Raw genomic sequence first — 15,385 nt, 5'->3', positions numbered from 1 at the left:
CCCCCACCCCAGTCCTATTTAATCCAGGTATAAAATTCTTTATACCTGGGGACGCAATAATTAAAACAACAACACTTATTACCAGCCACCTGTTAGCAATATCTCAATAGACCATGAAAATTAAGCCCTCTTCTGGAAGTGCCCTATGTAGTAGAAAACACAAACGTGCCCTTGAGAATATGGACTGAACCAGGAAGAAGAAGAAGAGGAAGAGGAGGAGGAGTTTGGATTTGCTATCCCGCTTTATCACTACCCGAAGGAGTCTCAAAGCGGCTAACATTCTCCTTTCCCTTCCTCCCCCACAACAAACACTCTGTGAGGTGAGTGGGGCTGAGAGACTTCAGAGAAGTGTGACTGGCCCAAGGTCACCCAGCAGCTGCATGTGGAAGAGCGGAGACGCGAACCCGGTTCACCAGATTACGAGTCCACCGCTCTTAACCATTACACCAGGCTTCCTCAACCTGGGCCCTCCAGATGTTTTGAGACTACGATTCCCATCATCCCTGACTACTAGTCCTGCTAGCTAGGGATCATGGGAGTTGTAGGCCAAAAAATCTGGAGGGCCAAGGTTGAGGAAGCCTGCTGGCTCCCAGTGCCAGTTTGGTAGCCCTGAAGGTTTGGTAGTCCTGGGGAGAAAAGCAATGGCTTGAGATGAGGCAAGGAAGTGTACTCTGAAGGAGAGAGCCTTCAGGACCTTACCGGTCAAAGCAACCAAGCTGACGTTCACCTGGTTCTCTCCCTTAGGCTCATGGTCAGTGCCTCACAAGACGGGAAACTTATTGTCTGGGACACGTACACAACCAACAAGGTAAGGGATATTATCAGCAGGTACGAACCATCTAGCAGTCAGCAAGATCAGAAATGGAAAGATGACAATTTCCCCCAGAGCCACAAACATCTTGTTCCTGGGTTTGTTTTGCTGCATCTGAATTACAGCCCGTGTTTCTTTCAATGTTCCTAGCTACATCTGCTTGCATAATATTGTATAATAGAAACATAGAGTTGGAAGGGACCTGGGGGGGGGGCGGTTATCTAGCCCAAACCCCTGCAATGCAGGAATCTCAACAAAAGCACCCATGGCAGATGGCCATTAGGGCTGGGCGATATATATCAAAATATTGTCCGAAACCTGTTTGACATCCATATTGGTTTCATAATTTTTGACCTGTTAAATGTCACGAATCATGGTGTGTGTGTGTGTGTGTGTGTGTGTGTGTGTGTGTGTGATGCAAAAATCAAAATGTGGGCAAAACCATGAATCCAGCCAAGGCCTCTGCATAGCTCCATCCTTGTTTCAGACATCATGATAAATCATTATGTTTAGCTGGTTATATATCGTGATGTTGAAAACCAGATACAGTATTAAAGGTAAAGGTAAAGGGAGCCTTGACCATTAGGTCCAGTCGTGGTCGACTCTGGGGTTGTGGCGCTCATCTCACTTTATTGGCCGAGGGAGCCAGCGTACAGCTTCTGGGTCATGTGGCCAGCATGACTAAGCCGCTTCTGGCGAACCAGAGCAGTGCACGGAAACGCCGTTTACCTCCCGCCGGAGCGGTACCTATTTATCTACTTGCACTTTGAGGTGCTTTTGAACTGCTGGGTTGGCAGGAGCAGGGACCGAGCAACGGAAGCTCACCCCATTGCGGGGATTCGAACCGCTGACCTTCTGATTGGCAAGCCCTAGTCTCTGTGGTTTAACCCACAGCCCCACCCGCGCCCCACAATATTGCCCAGCCCTAAATTGGCCATCCAACCTTACTTTGGATTTCTACCCTGTCCTCTGATCCCAGGTTCATGCCATCCCTCTACGCTCCTCCTGGGTCATGACCTGTGCCTACGCCCCATCAGGGAATTTTGTGGCCTGCGGAGGTCTCGACAACATGTGCTCCATCTACAACCTCAAGAGCCGCGAAGGGAATGTGAAAGTGAGCCGGGAGCTTTCAGCCCATACAGGTGATCTTTCTGCCAGGGCTTTGCACCTTCTGTCCTCCCACAGAATCACAGGAAACACACAGGAAGCGGCACCAAGTGCCAAATTCAACTTCCTGGAACTCCCAGCTTGACACAAGATGCTGCCTTGTTCCAAGTTACAGCATTGGCCGAATCCGCTCTCTACACTCTCTGGCAGCTGCTCTCCTGGTTTTCAGGCAGGATTCCTGGGGAGATGGAGAAGTTTCTAGCCCTGTGATTGTGAAGATATGCTTCCAAGTGCGGGGGTAACATGAAGAGCCCAAGGGGTTGCTGAATACGACTCCCAGTGGTAACCCTGTGTAGATCCTTGTTCCTCTCTACAAAGTGGGATAAATGGTCATTCTTATAGTAAAGGGACCCCTGACCATTAGGTCCAGTCGTGGCCGACTCTGGGGTTGCGGCGCTCATCTCGCTTTATTGGCCGAGGGAGCCGGCGTACAGCTTCCGGGTCATGTGGCCAGCATGACTAAGCTGCTTCTGGCGAACCAGAGCAGCACAAGGAAATGCCGTTTACCTTCCCACCGCAGTGGTACCTATTTATCTAGTTGCACTTTGAGGTGCTTTTGAACTGCTAGGTTGGCAGGAGCAGGGACCGAGCAACGGGAGCTCACCCCGTCGCTGGGATTCGAACCGCCGACCTTCTGATTGGCAAGTCCTAGGCTCTGTGGTTTAACCCACAGCGCCACCCACGTCCCATGTTCTTATAGTACAAATTGCAAAACAATGCACAATATTTTCCTCATCAGCCTTATTTATGTAGGTTGCCCAATTCAGCTTTTCATGGTCCAAAATGTTGATTTCAAAAACCTAATTACTTTTTTTTAAGCAGAGAGTACGGACAGTGCCTGTAGTAACCTCTACCACCACAAACTTGTGATATTCAGAGTCTGTTATCTCTTCCCTGCAGGTTATCTCTCCTGCTGTCGATTCCTAGATGACAACAACATTGTGACCAGCTCTGGGGACACCACATGGTGAGTGTATCTTATCTATCCATGTAGGAAGAGGAGAGAGAGAGAGACAGTAGGAGAGAGATTGATGAAGGAATGACAAGTGCTTGAAGGAAAAAATTATTTCAGCCCCAGTATGTTTCAGAATAATCCTCCTTCAGGAACATTGTATATATTAAACACACACACACACACACACACACACAGAGAGAGAGAGAGAGAGAGAGAGAGAGATAGCACTGGGACAGTATTATGTTTCATAATCTCATAATACAGTAAATATGAAACAAAGTGGTTAAATTACTTATTATAAAGGGTGGGTGGGTATAGTTTCACAATATACAAACAGAACAAAACAAAACAAAACAGTATAGGAAGAAACCGTTAATAACCTTTATTACATTTCATGTAGCATACAAAAATCTCAAAACTATTTCCAGCAAAGCATCTAGATTTAGATTTCATTGTACCTTAGTACACCAATACATGGTGAAAAAAGTCCATTTTTAAACAAAGCAGCCACAATTCCCCTTACCCTCTTTGACCTGAATCATACTAGTCAGTTTAACTGTGCAGGCTATATCCCAAACTTTGGCCAGCCAGGAGATTTTATTCCAGCTGTAAACAATAATTATACAAACTGCACAAAATAAATAAAGGAACGTCTCCCTGTCACCTTTTGATATACCCAAAAGGAGTAATCGGTGGATCTCTTGGTAAGCTTCATCCAGTGATAATTTTGATTTCCTAAGTATTTTAGGACACTTCCAAAAATATGTAAAATGTCAGCAACGGGCATCTTACATCTCCAACATAAACCACTCGCTGTTTCATATGCACAAGTAAAACATTATGATTTTAAGGATCCTTAAAGCCACAACCAGATCAGATACAAGAGCAGAGCAGGTGGCAATTTTAGTAATGCTGCTGTTTTTGTTAGCTGCCTTGAGGTCTGTTTTGAGGAAAGGTGGGACAGAAGTACTTTAAATAAGCAAATGAGAAAGAAAGAGCGTGTGTGTGTGTTTCTCTGGGTGAACCCATGAGCAGAACAGCCCCATCACTCCGTTCCTCTCTCCTCCTCAATGCCCCCTCCCTGCAGTATGCTCTGGGACATTGAAACCGGACAACCGAAAACAACATTCGTCGGCCACACTGGAGACTGCATGAGCCTGGCCGTCTCCCCAGACTTCAATCTTTTCATCTCTGGAGCCTGCGATGCCTCGGCCAAGCTGTGGGATGTCCGGGAGGGCAGCTGCCGCCAGACTTTCACAGGGCACGAGTCGGATATCAACGCCATCTCTGTAGGTTCCCCTAAATGGCCGGGCCCAGAGCTGAGGGGTGGTGGCAGGGCTGGAATAAAGGACAGGGGAAGGCAGCTAGTGTTAAAATAATGGGCTGCAGAATAGGAGGGGAGTGAGATCATTGTTTGCACCCACACCGACTCGGCCCCGAACACACTGACCAGATGCTTGGAAGCTGTGGCTGGATGGTTTCGTGGGAGCCGATTGAAACTAAATCCTTCAAAGACAGAGGTCCTATGGCTAGGTCGGGATGGCATGGGGATGAGGGACCAACTCCCTTCTCTTGCGGGGGCCCAATTAGTGCCATTGCCTTCTGTTAAGAGTTTGGGTGTAATCCTTGACGCCTCCCTTTCCATGGAGGCGCAAGTTACAGCAACAGCCAAGGCGACATTTTTCCACCTTCGCCGCATCAAGCAGTTGGTCCCTTACCTTTCCCGCCCTGACCTGGCCACAGTGATCCATGCGACGGTCATCTCCAGGCTTGACTACTGTAATTTGCTCTACGCGGGGCTGCCCTTGAAGCTGTCCCAGAAACTCCAGCGGGTGCAGAATGCTGCAGCGAGGCTCCTCACGGGGTCTCTGCCATATTCACCCAGTGCTTTTCAAGCTGCACTGGCTCCCGGTGGAGTACAGGGTCAGATTTAAGGGGCTGGTTTTGACCTTTAAAACCCTTCCAGCCTGGTGGAACGCTCTGCCTCATGAGACCAGGGCCCTGCAGGATCTGATCTCTTTGCGCAGGGCCTGTAAGACAGAGTTGTTCCGCCTGGCCTTTGGCTTGGAGCCAATTTGATTCCCTCCCTCTCTTTTCTTTTTTCTTTTCCTTCTCCTCCTGCGATGAAGCTACATTTTAATATTTTAATGTTTCAATATTTTAATGTTGTATTTTAATTTTGTTTTTAAGTTGTAATCATTCAACTTGTTTTTATTATTGCTTGTAAGCCACTCTGAGCCTGGCCTTGGCTGGGGAGGGCGGGGTATAAATAAAAATTATTATTATTATTATTATTATTATTAATTATCTGTCTCTGCCCAGTTCTTCCCCAATGGCGAGGCCATTTGCACTGGTTCCGACGACGCCACCTGTCGCCTCTATGACCTCCGGGCAGACCAGGAGCTCATTGTCTACTCACACGAGACCATCATCTGCGGAATTACCTCAATTGCGTTCTCCCGCAGTGGGCGGCTCCTGCTGGCTGGATACGATGATTTTAACTGCAATATCTGGGACTCCCTAAAAGCAGAACGTGTGGGTGAGTAGGCCGTGCCCCGGAGCTACCATCTCTCTATGCCAGCTGCTTCACTTCTCCCTCAGGAAAGCGTGTCGGTTTATTTTATTTTAAAGTATTTATATATCATCACACTGATTCCAGCATGGGTCACAACAATGAATTGCATATGCAAGTACAGTGGTACCTCAGGTTACATACACTTCAGGTTACATACGCTTCAGGTTACAGACTCCGCTAACCCAGAAATAGTGCTTCAGGTTAAGAACTTTGCTTCAGGATGAGAACAGAAATCGTGCAGTGGCAGCAGGAGGCCCCGTTAGCTAAAGTGGTGCTTCAGGTTAAGAACGGACCTCCGGAACGAATTAAGTACTTAAGCCGAGTAAAGGTAAAGGTACCCCTGCCCGTACGGGCCAGTCTTGACAGACTCTAGGGTTGTGCGCCCATCTCACTCAAGTGGCCAGGGGCCAGCGCTGTGCGAAGACACTTCCGGGTCACGTGGCCAGCGTGACATCGCTGCTCTGGCGAGCCAGCACCAGCTCAGCACACGGAAACGCCATTTACCTTTCCGCTAGTAAGCGGTCCCTATTTATCTACTTGCACCCGGGAGTGCTTTCGAACTGCTAGGTTGGCAGGCGCTGGGACCGAACAATGGGAGCGCACCCCGCCGCAGACCTCCAGAACGAATTAAGTACCGTATTTTTCGCCCCATAGGACACACCGGCCCATAGGACGCACCTAGTTTTTTGGGGGGGAAATAAAAGGAAAAAAAATTATTTCCCCCCCCCCCAGGTGCAGGGCTGGGGCGCGGGAAGCAAAGTCACGCAGCTCTTCCACGGCTAGTGTAGAGCTGCGTGCTGAGCTCAGCGCGCCCCAAGCTTCTGGGTGCCGGCAAGCTCTCCGCTAGCCGTGGGAGAGCCGCGCACCGACCCCCCTCGCTCTCCAGGCTTCAGCAAAAGCCTGCATTCGCCCCATAGGACACACACACATTTCCCTTTCATTTTTGGAGGGGAAAAAGTGCGTCCTATAGGGCGAAAAATACGGTACTTAACCCGAGGTACCACTGTATTTAAAATAACACCTGCGGGGACTTTTGCTCTTTCATTGTACATTGCCTTGGAATGCTTGGGTAGAAGGTGATCAATAAGTTGTTATTAGTAATACTAATAAATGTGAGGGACAGAAGGTGGAATAGAAATTAAACCAACACGAAGGGGTGTTATATGAATCGTCAGGGTTCTATCATCTTTTTGAAATGCATGTCGCTTGGAAACCTTAGTAACATGTGACTAATAAATCTAATTAATAGTAGTAAAGGTAAAGGTACCCCTGACCGTTAGGTCCAGTTACGGACGACTCTGGGGTTGCGCACTCATCTTGCTCTATAGGCCGAGGGAGCCAGCGTTTGTCCGCAGACAGCTTCTGGGTCATGTGGCCAGCACGACTAAACCGCTTCTGGCTGTTTACCTTCCCACCAGAGTGGTACCTATTTATCTACTTGCACTTTGACGTGCTTTCGAACTGCTAGGTGGGCAGGAGCAGGGACTGAGCAATGGGAGCTCACTCCGTCGCAGGGATTCGAACCGCCGACCTTCTGATCAGCAAGCCCAAGAGGCTCTGTGGTTTAGACCACAGCGCCACCCTAGATATGTCAGAGCTCAGGCTACTGTCACTCACTCTTTCTCCAAAATGCTAATTTGCTGCATCCCCTCGCCCACCCCTTGAGGGCTCTCTAATTGTGCAACTTCAGGCCGAAGTGGTACGACTTTACTGTTTGTATAAAGTGGTTCAGAGGCTTGGGAATGGAGTTGAGATGTGGACTTTAATGTATTGCAGGACCATCCACAACAACAAGCATAGGTTGAGTGATAAACAAAGAGCTACTCTGTCCCATTTTAAGCTGCCCAAATGGAGGCCATGCTCTGAGTAGCTCTGATGCAGCAAGTGAATGGCAGCCAGAGACAAGTTTGGTGGCACCCAGACTTTGGAATTCCTTCCTTAAAGGGACCTGGGTGCTTCCTTCCTCTTATGCTTCCAGTTATTTCATCATGAACTTTATTGCACTAGCCAAAGGCCATGGCATCATTCACAAAGGGAACAAAAAGAAAAGCAACAATAGCTATAAAAACACTGCTGATACAATAAACCACAATCACTTCTCCTAAAAATTATTTGTTGCATACGATAGAATAGCAAGAGGTTCTCAGCAGCTTAGAGAATATTTTAACTTGGGTGGAATCTACACTCATATAAAAAAACGCTGTGAAAATGCTTCTTTAAAAAACGTTTTGAAAAATATATTGAATGTGCCATAGCTCACCATCACCATCTAGTGCTGCATTTGTATATTGCACCTCACAACACATTTAAAATGTTTTATTTGCAGCTGTATAGCCGAGTTCCAAGTTTCCCATTTTGTCATGGCCATGATTCTCGGCTTGTATCTGTTCGTTTACACCACGTTTTCTGCTTTGTTAGGTTAGGTGTCTCAGTCTGCATGGCAGAAAGATGGGATGCAAGTATTTCCAAAGTGTTCCTAATGGGTTTCCATCCATTCCCCTGCCAGGAATCCTGTCTGGACATGACAACCGGGTGAGCTGTTTGGGCGTAACCGCAGACGGCATGGCTGTGTCTACCGGCTCCTGGGACAGCTTCCTGAAAATCTGGAACTGACGAGGAAATGGGAGAAGGGAGACCTCCCGAGGCATCATTTATTGCGTACTACTGGTTGCTTGTTCTATGCAGACTTACTGATCCATAAGACACTTCCCTACTTAAAGGAGGTGGTCAGGGAAAGGGGTCCACAGGCCAGTTTTCCCAACACTTTTTCTTGCCCTCCCCCACAACCCGAGCTCAGGGATCCCCTCTTAGTGTGGCTGCTTCAGGGACACACTTCAGCGAGAGGCAGGCCACCTATTAACTCTGCCAGCTTCCTTTACTTGAAGCTGCAGAAAACCCCTAGGCTCCCATCAGATTCCTGACCCTCCTCATCCAGAAGAAGTCTCATGCATTCCCCAGTACCTGCAATTTTTAAGATTTCAATTTTCATCCCATTAGTTCACCCACAGACATACCTCCACCCGTTTTGCCCTTTGTTAACCGATCGCATGCATTTCTGTGAAAAGAAGAGGTTCACCAGACCAAGGATTCTGCATTGATCTTTATTCACTTTTATCTCAAGTAAGGAACGAAGAGTAAGTTAGCTCCTCACTGCTATAATCTATGCATTTCCAGGGCGGGGGGGAGTTTGCTGCCTCCATTTTGGGCGCCAGAGTCAGGGAATGCTTTATGTAGTCCTGTAGTCAGTGCTGCCACCCTGCATTTTCTTACCTGGTGTGTACACTTTTCCCCTCTCCAGCACCTGCTAGATTCCTCTTAGCCACTGCTTTGAAATGTAATTGTACCATACAGGAGTTTTATAGCCCAAGCAAAATAAAAGTGACACATCAGACAAACTGGCTCCAGCTGCATCATTTGAGAAATCTTTCCTCCCGTTAGACTTCAGAGTCCAGTATTACCCTCCTGAAAAGGGTCGCAGCTCCCAGAACAGTGGGAAGTCAACTCTTCCAACAAAAAACAGCACAGTTCACTAGCCTCCCTCCCAGCAGGTTGCAAAATATCAAAGAGCCGCCGTCTCAATCAAAAGCGAAAGTTTATTTTCCACACAAGAAAGAAAACACAGAAAGTTGATAGCAGCAAAGACATTTCAGAAGGTAAGCTACCTACTAGAGTCTGTACAAGATAAAACATAAATATGAAGCTTGAGATGAGAGAACTATATAAAGAGCGACTCCTTTACTGAGAACAGAAGCAGTGAGAGGGAAACCAGTTGCCAGGGAGGCAAAAGCTGTATTTCCCATGATACGGCCACAATCCTCGAGTCTTCAGAGTTTCCTTCCTGCAACTTCCAGGGGCCAGGAATTCCTGGAGCATCTGAAGGAGACTAGTTTTCAACCAAATGACGCTGATTCTCTTTGTTCAAGGAATCCCAGCCGTAGAAGCCTGTTTTGAAGCCCCGTCCAGAATTCAACACGCCTTCCTTGCGCTCTCCTTGGTTATCGGCCGCTGACGGTCGCCTCTTACTCTGAAGAGAAGGAAAAACAAGATGTTGAGATGGGGAGTGGGAGAGACACCAGTGCACACAAATGCTCCCACCCCTAGATAGGAACAACCAGTGACAAGCTGGGAGAGAGGGCATTTACAAGTTTTAATAAAATTCTTCCCCCAAAAAGATATCTAGCGAGAGAGAAAAGGTCAATAACTCAGTGTGTTTCTGTGCAAACAGACACAGAAACACACACCAGCCTCATTTCTCCTGCTGTGCTTCCCCCGTCAGAAGAGGCCAAGCTGCCAGGGTCTAGCAAGACCAGGTAGGCAGTAAAGGTGGTGAGATTTTATCCCCCAGTAGTGCCCTCAGTTGTGGTGGCCTCTTATTTTGTGCCTTAGAACTCATTTGAGTTTTAGGAAGAAATGTACAGGCAACAACCCAATTTATGCTCATTCAATTGGTGCATGGCTGCGCATGCATCACACCAAACACGGATGTGACTTTTAAAATGTCAAAAACAGCCCTAAAAGAGCCCAGAAAAGGTGCAAAAACAGCACCTAGCAATCCCACAAGTCTGCAAGTGCAATCCCAGGAGCCCTTACACCAACCATCGAGGCCTGTGGGGAGTTTAAACAAGGAAGTTTGGAGGGGGCAATTGTGGTGGAGTTTGGCATCTGGTAAGTGCTGCTGGTTTTTCCCAAAGGGTTTCCAGAGGTTTAAGAGAGTATTTGCAGGCTTTTCCAATGGTGTTTCAAAAACTATATACACAATCTCACTTGAAGCTGGAGGGACTATAACAAAACTAATAGGATGGGAGAGGCACCAAGCAATCAGTTCTGCTCCAGCTGCTGAAACTGAGAATCCAAGCCCCAGAAATACAGCAGAGGCGTGTCAGAGCTTTCATGGTCAGTGGAAATGTAGAGAGACTTCCTTCCCCATACATCACCTGATGAGAAGCAAGGGAATTCGGGGAATTGTCGTCCTGCAAGACACTTAGGGGAGAACGTCCAGCACCTGTTGACATTGCCAGTATCTTGCTGCTGGCTCTGTGCCTTGTCGTTCTGCTCCCTTGAAAAGAAAAGGGCAGAGAACAAATCAACGAAAACTTAGCATGCAGCATTCATGCTTTGCAGCGGGCTGGACTAGATGACCTTCGGCAACTCTACAATTTCTCAAAATAGAAGTGCAAGAGCTTTGACACACCCCTTCGCCACCTCCACATGGTCTGGGACACATTTTGCTGCACCAGCCGAACCAGCAGCTTGCACTGTGTTCCTCCATTTTCCCTTTGGCGCAGGGTCTCCCAAGAGGAAGCTGGCAGAGATGGAACACGTGCCTCATCATATCCAGCATTTAGTTTTAAACCAAGCCTGATTTGCAAATTGCATGCATGGGACACACACTGTTTGACAGGAGTGGGGGACAGTACTTGTTTCCCCCATACCTTTCGCAGTAACCACCAGCTTACACTGCTACAACTGCACACCCAAAAATATGCGTTTACACACAAACATCATTACCCCCCCCCACCCCAACTGCCCCCATAAATTCCTGTTCCCTCACTCCCCTCTGAACAGGAACTGTCACGAGCGAGCCAGCAGTAAATCACACCAGGCAAGTTGGAATTAACTCTTGCTAGCCACAGTTTGCAAAGGAGTGTCAGGTCTAATGAGCACAGCAACTCGTCTCCAGCACTTCTTGCTCCCATGAAGCAGTTGCTGAGACTGGGGGTCCCTGCCTCCCCACAGTTGCCTTAGTCCCCTCCTCACCAGGGTTTGTCTCTCCCCCCCCCCCCCCCCAGTGATCAGATACTGCGCCTGCATGCAACCAACCTCACCTCCACCCTCTGCATGCTTCTTCTGGTTCTGGGAGAGAAGGGTGGAGGGGAGTATTTTGCAGCAGGAGGGGGAGACCCCTGTGCCTCTTCACCAGCTGGACTCATCTCTGTCTCTTGGCCTCCCTCATCCCACTCTCCTGTTCAGCATCCGCCTCTGATTCTGGACTTCTCTCGGCCACAGAATCTCTAAGCCATGTTACCTCTTCAGCTTCTGACACTCTTCCCAGTCTTCTCCCTCCCACCCACTGTTGTCCCACCACCACTTCCTGGGCTCTGAGCCCCCTTCGCTTCGGGGGTTCCCCCAGCTTGTGCCTCCCCCCATTGCTCTGCATCCAACCTGTCCATGACAGCAACTGACTAGAGGCACTGCCTGGAGCGATCAAAGCCTTACCTGTTGGATGAAGAACAGCGACAGGGGGAGCTGTTCTTGTTGCAGCTGCAGCAGAAGCGTTGGAGGGCAGCGGCTCATTTCTCTCCTCTGCCCACAGGGGACTCTCCTGGGATGCTTCTCCTGGAGAATCTTTTCCCCTGGAAGCCTCCTCTGCCGCAAGAGCAGCTTCAGGCTTCTGGCTTTCAGGGCAAGACTCCTCCAGAAAGATATCTCCCTCCAAGTCCTCTGCTACAAAGACTCTGCTGAGTTGCTTCACTAGACAGTTTATGGTGTCTGGAAAGAAGGAAAATCACAAAACTGAGAATATGAGTTGTATGGTTTGTTTTAATTTCACCTCTTTTTGCTGTGTATGTTGCCTAGAAAATGCTTTTTTTATGTGACTCACAAACTGAATAAATCAGTGTGAAATCTTATGCCAGGAGAAACATCTTCGATAAACCTCCAGCAGGAACCATATGTTTTCACCTCTGGATTTGAGACAACACAAGAGCAGAGCCATCTTTGGCAAGATGATGATGATGATGATGATAATAATAATAATAATTTTGTTGTTAATACCCTGCCCATCTGGCTGGGTTTCCCCAGCCACTCTGGACGGCTCCCAACATAATTTAAAAACACAATAAAACATCAAACATTAAATATTTCCCTAAACAGATGATGGCTTTGAGTCCACTCAGCTCTTTCCTCAAAGAGAGGAAAGAGCAGCCAACATTGTTCACTACGGTTCTTGGGAACCATTCTGCCTAGCAGCAGTTTTCAAGCCTGGAAAATCAAAGGTCCCATTTCTCTGCTCATTGGGGTTATTGGGCATCACATCCCCACTTACCTGGCTCCACAGGTTTCACGGGAGTACGCGAGACACCAGGTGTTGGGGAACGAGGGTCGCAGCCAAGATTCTGGTTGTTGGGTACCAAGCCAACGTCCTTTGGATCGGGCAGGGGACTCGCTTGCGGGGAGCTTTCCACCTAAGGAACAATAAATATGAGCATGGCTCAGCCTGTGTGAACTAAGTTAGAACAAATAACAGGAAAGGGATGGGGAAAGAGGAAGGGACAACATGCTAAGCCATGCTGCTTTAGAGAGGCGTTGAACGATGGGCATCAAGGTCTCCCTGTACCTCTATGGGAGTTCTCAGGATCCCAGCTGTAGGTGATCGTGGATCGCTAACGTGTTGCAGGTGCTTATTCAGCAGAGGCTTGCAGGTGGGTGTTGTTGGAGAGCTCTCAGAAGCCCCCATGACAGCAGGCAGCAAACACGGCAACTCCTCAGGGCAATTCTTCTGCTGACCAAGACTTCTGTAGAAAGAAGAGTCACTTGCCATGTTGAGTTACAATCCAGGAAAAGGGTCACCAACAGCGTAATATTCTAAATCAAAGGCTACCCTCAGTTTAAAAAGGCCTGCTACCTCAAAGCACTGCAGGATGAAGAAAGCATAGGAGAAGCCATTATGAAATCCTGGCACCGTCTCCCTTAAGGGGTATCTAGAATGCCAGCCAGAAGGGCTTTCTTTCAGCTGGAACTCAGTTCCGGCACCTCTCAGGTGGGTGCCATTGCCATTATAAGAGAATAAGGGAAGCATTATGGGTGGGTTCCGGCACCTCTTTTTCTGGAATAATAATAATAATAATAATAATAATAATAATAATAATAATATCTTTATTGTCATTGCCCCCTTCGGGGACAATGAAATTACTTGGCTGCTCCATAAAAACACTAATTAAACAATATAGTAAAATACAGCAAGTGAGATTAGATGACTTTCAAAGTCCGGGCTTCCCATTCAGGGCCGAGATCGCTCTGGAGAAGAAGCTGTTCTTAAGACGGCTCGTTCTAGTCTTCATCATCCTGTATCTCCGTCCCGACGGCAAGAGCTCGAAGAGACAGTGACCAGGATGCGATGGATCTTTTACTATGTCCAGTGCCTTCCTATGGCACCTTGTGGCATAAAAATAGCACTGCCAGCCAGCATAAATCAAGGGGGAAATAATAATAATTTTTAATTTATACCCCGCCCTCCCAAGCCAAGGCCGGGCTCAGAGCGGCTTACAAGCAATAATAAAAACAAGATGAATGATTACAATACTGAGGAAGATATTAGCATTCCCTCAACACCCAGTGGAAACCTCTCAAATTCCATATAGCTCTCACTGAAGGAGTAGCAGCACCTCAGACTGCAGGTGGAGAGGACTCACATGACTGAACACTCCTTAATATAAGTCACCATATGTTATCACCAGAAGTCTCTTTTTTGGCCACAGCAATTCAAAGCAACTCATAATATTTTAAGCCCAAAACACATACATTAGAACCAGAACTGGCCAGATTAACAGGAAAAATACAAGACCAGGATGAACAGAAGTTTCAAGAAAGCTGGAGTAATTATTTGGTGTATATAAGAGATAATTGTAAAGTGTTAAAGACACTGGCAGGATTGGAATAACTCTCACAATGGGTGGTAAAAATAAGTTAATTAAACAAAATACGTAATGTTAGAAAATATATGATACTTACCGAAGGAGGGAAGTCCGAAGCTCGGCGGAGCTAAAGATAATTATGTTGTGCATATATGTTATAAACGTATTATGAATGTATGTTCAATGAAAATAATAAAAATTTACTGTGGAAAAAATAAAAATAAACCCAGCACTACATTTTATCTATACACACACACACAAAATATAATTTAACACTATTAATTTTAAAAAATGATTCCCCTCCAATATGTTTTAGCTATTCCTGCTATCATTATTATTTATTGAATTTGTTTGCTGCCCTCCATTGGAAAATCCGAGGGCAGTTCACAAGCTAACTGAACAATATGAGAACGCATAATCCACAATAAAAACAAACACATAACCCCACTCCCGCAACAACATTTAAAAGGACGTATAATGTTAATCGGCTGAAGTCCACCTTAAAGTCCTTGTCAGGGGAAAAAAGGCGTGGTATAAATGATGATACTAATGATTATGACAAGAAGAAGAAGAATAAATCTTGCACGTAGAAGGCTAGTTGTCAGGTGAAAGGGGGCCTTCTCCCTTAGGTGCTATTATTATTATTATTATTATTATTATTATTATTTATTTGTACCCCGCCCACCTGGCTGGGTTACCCCAGCCACTCTGGGCGGCTTCCACAAAGACCAAAAATACACATTGAAAGGGGCCTTCTCCCTTAGCTGCTAGCTTTCTCCGTGCAGGGACCTCTGCGGACCCGAGTCCCAGCTAAGCCCGCTAAGTCCATAGCCACCTTCCCCGCGGGGTCCCGCCAGGTATCCTGGCTGCGCTTCTTCCCACCGCCCGAATTACGGCCCGCTATATGCGACTCACTTGCTTTCGCCCGCCCGACGCGCCGAGGGCCAACTCGGGCAATTCGAATCTCCCGCCTTCCCCCCCCACAGCCGCCACGTTGCAGCTCTGACTGGTTCAAGCTCCCGTCACTCAACTCGCAGCGCTCTTCGGAGCGGCTCAAGGTGACGTCAATCCCGTTTTCTCCCTTCCTTCTCCCCACCCTCTTTTTTCTTTTATCTGGAAAGTTGAAAACGTCGCCCCTCCTATAGTGGCCTTCTATTGGTGGAGCGATTGTCAATCAATCATAAGACAGGGTGGGCCACAGAGCCGACGTTATTTTATTGGCTAATTCGGGCAAATACAAAAGC

General features: G+C 47.4%; 2 protein-coding genes across 2 annotated transcripts in view; one reads left to right on the top strand and one right to left on the bottom strand.

Annotated features, from left to right (window-relative positions):
* GNB3 (G protein subunit beta 3) overlaps positions 1-8,903 on the top strand; it is a 32,473-nt gene extending 23,570 nt beyond the window's left edge. The window contains exons 5-10 of the mRNA XM_083420523.1: positions 745-808; positions 1,791-1,953; positions 2,879-2,945; positions 4,021-4,222; positions 5,256-5,472; positions 8,015-8,903. Coding sequence (XP_083276649.1) covers positions 745-808; positions 1,791-1,953; positions 2,879-2,945; positions 4,021-4,222; positions 5,256-5,472; positions 8,015-8,121 — 820 coding nt within the window. The 3' untranslated portion in view covers positions 8,122-8,903. The remainder of the gene's footprint in view (positions 1-744; positions 809-1,790; positions 1,954-2,878; positions 2,946-4,020; positions 4,223-5,255; positions 5,473-8,014) is intronic.
* A 178-nt stretch (positions 8,904-9,081) lies between these two features.
* Positions 9,082-15,234, bottom strand: CDCA3 (cell division cycle associated 3). Its single transcript, XM_083420669.1, has 6 exons — positions 15,057-15,234; positions 12,845-13,022; positions 12,554-12,692; positions 11,725-11,997; positions 10,443-10,564; positions 9,082-9,532 (listed from the first exon to the last, which is right to left on the bottom strand). Exons 2-6 carry the CDS (start codon positions 12,962-12,964, stop codon positions 9,392-9,394), a joined length of 795 nt encoding a protein of 264 aa, XP_083276795.1. The 5' UTR covers positions 12,965-13,022; positions 15,057-15,234; the 3' UTR covers positions 9,082-9,391.
* Between the last annotated feature and the right edge of the window lie 151 nt (positions 15,235-15,385).

Source organism: Podarcis tiliguerta (assembly GCF_965153285.1).
Source record: "Podarcis tiliguerta genome assembly, chromosome: 17".
Taxonomy (NCBI): domain Eukaryota; kingdom Metazoa; phylum Chordata; class Lepidosauria; order Squamata; family Lacertidae; genus Podarcis; species Podarcis tiliguerta.
This window is presented reverse-complemented; position numbering and strand designations above follow the sequence as displayed.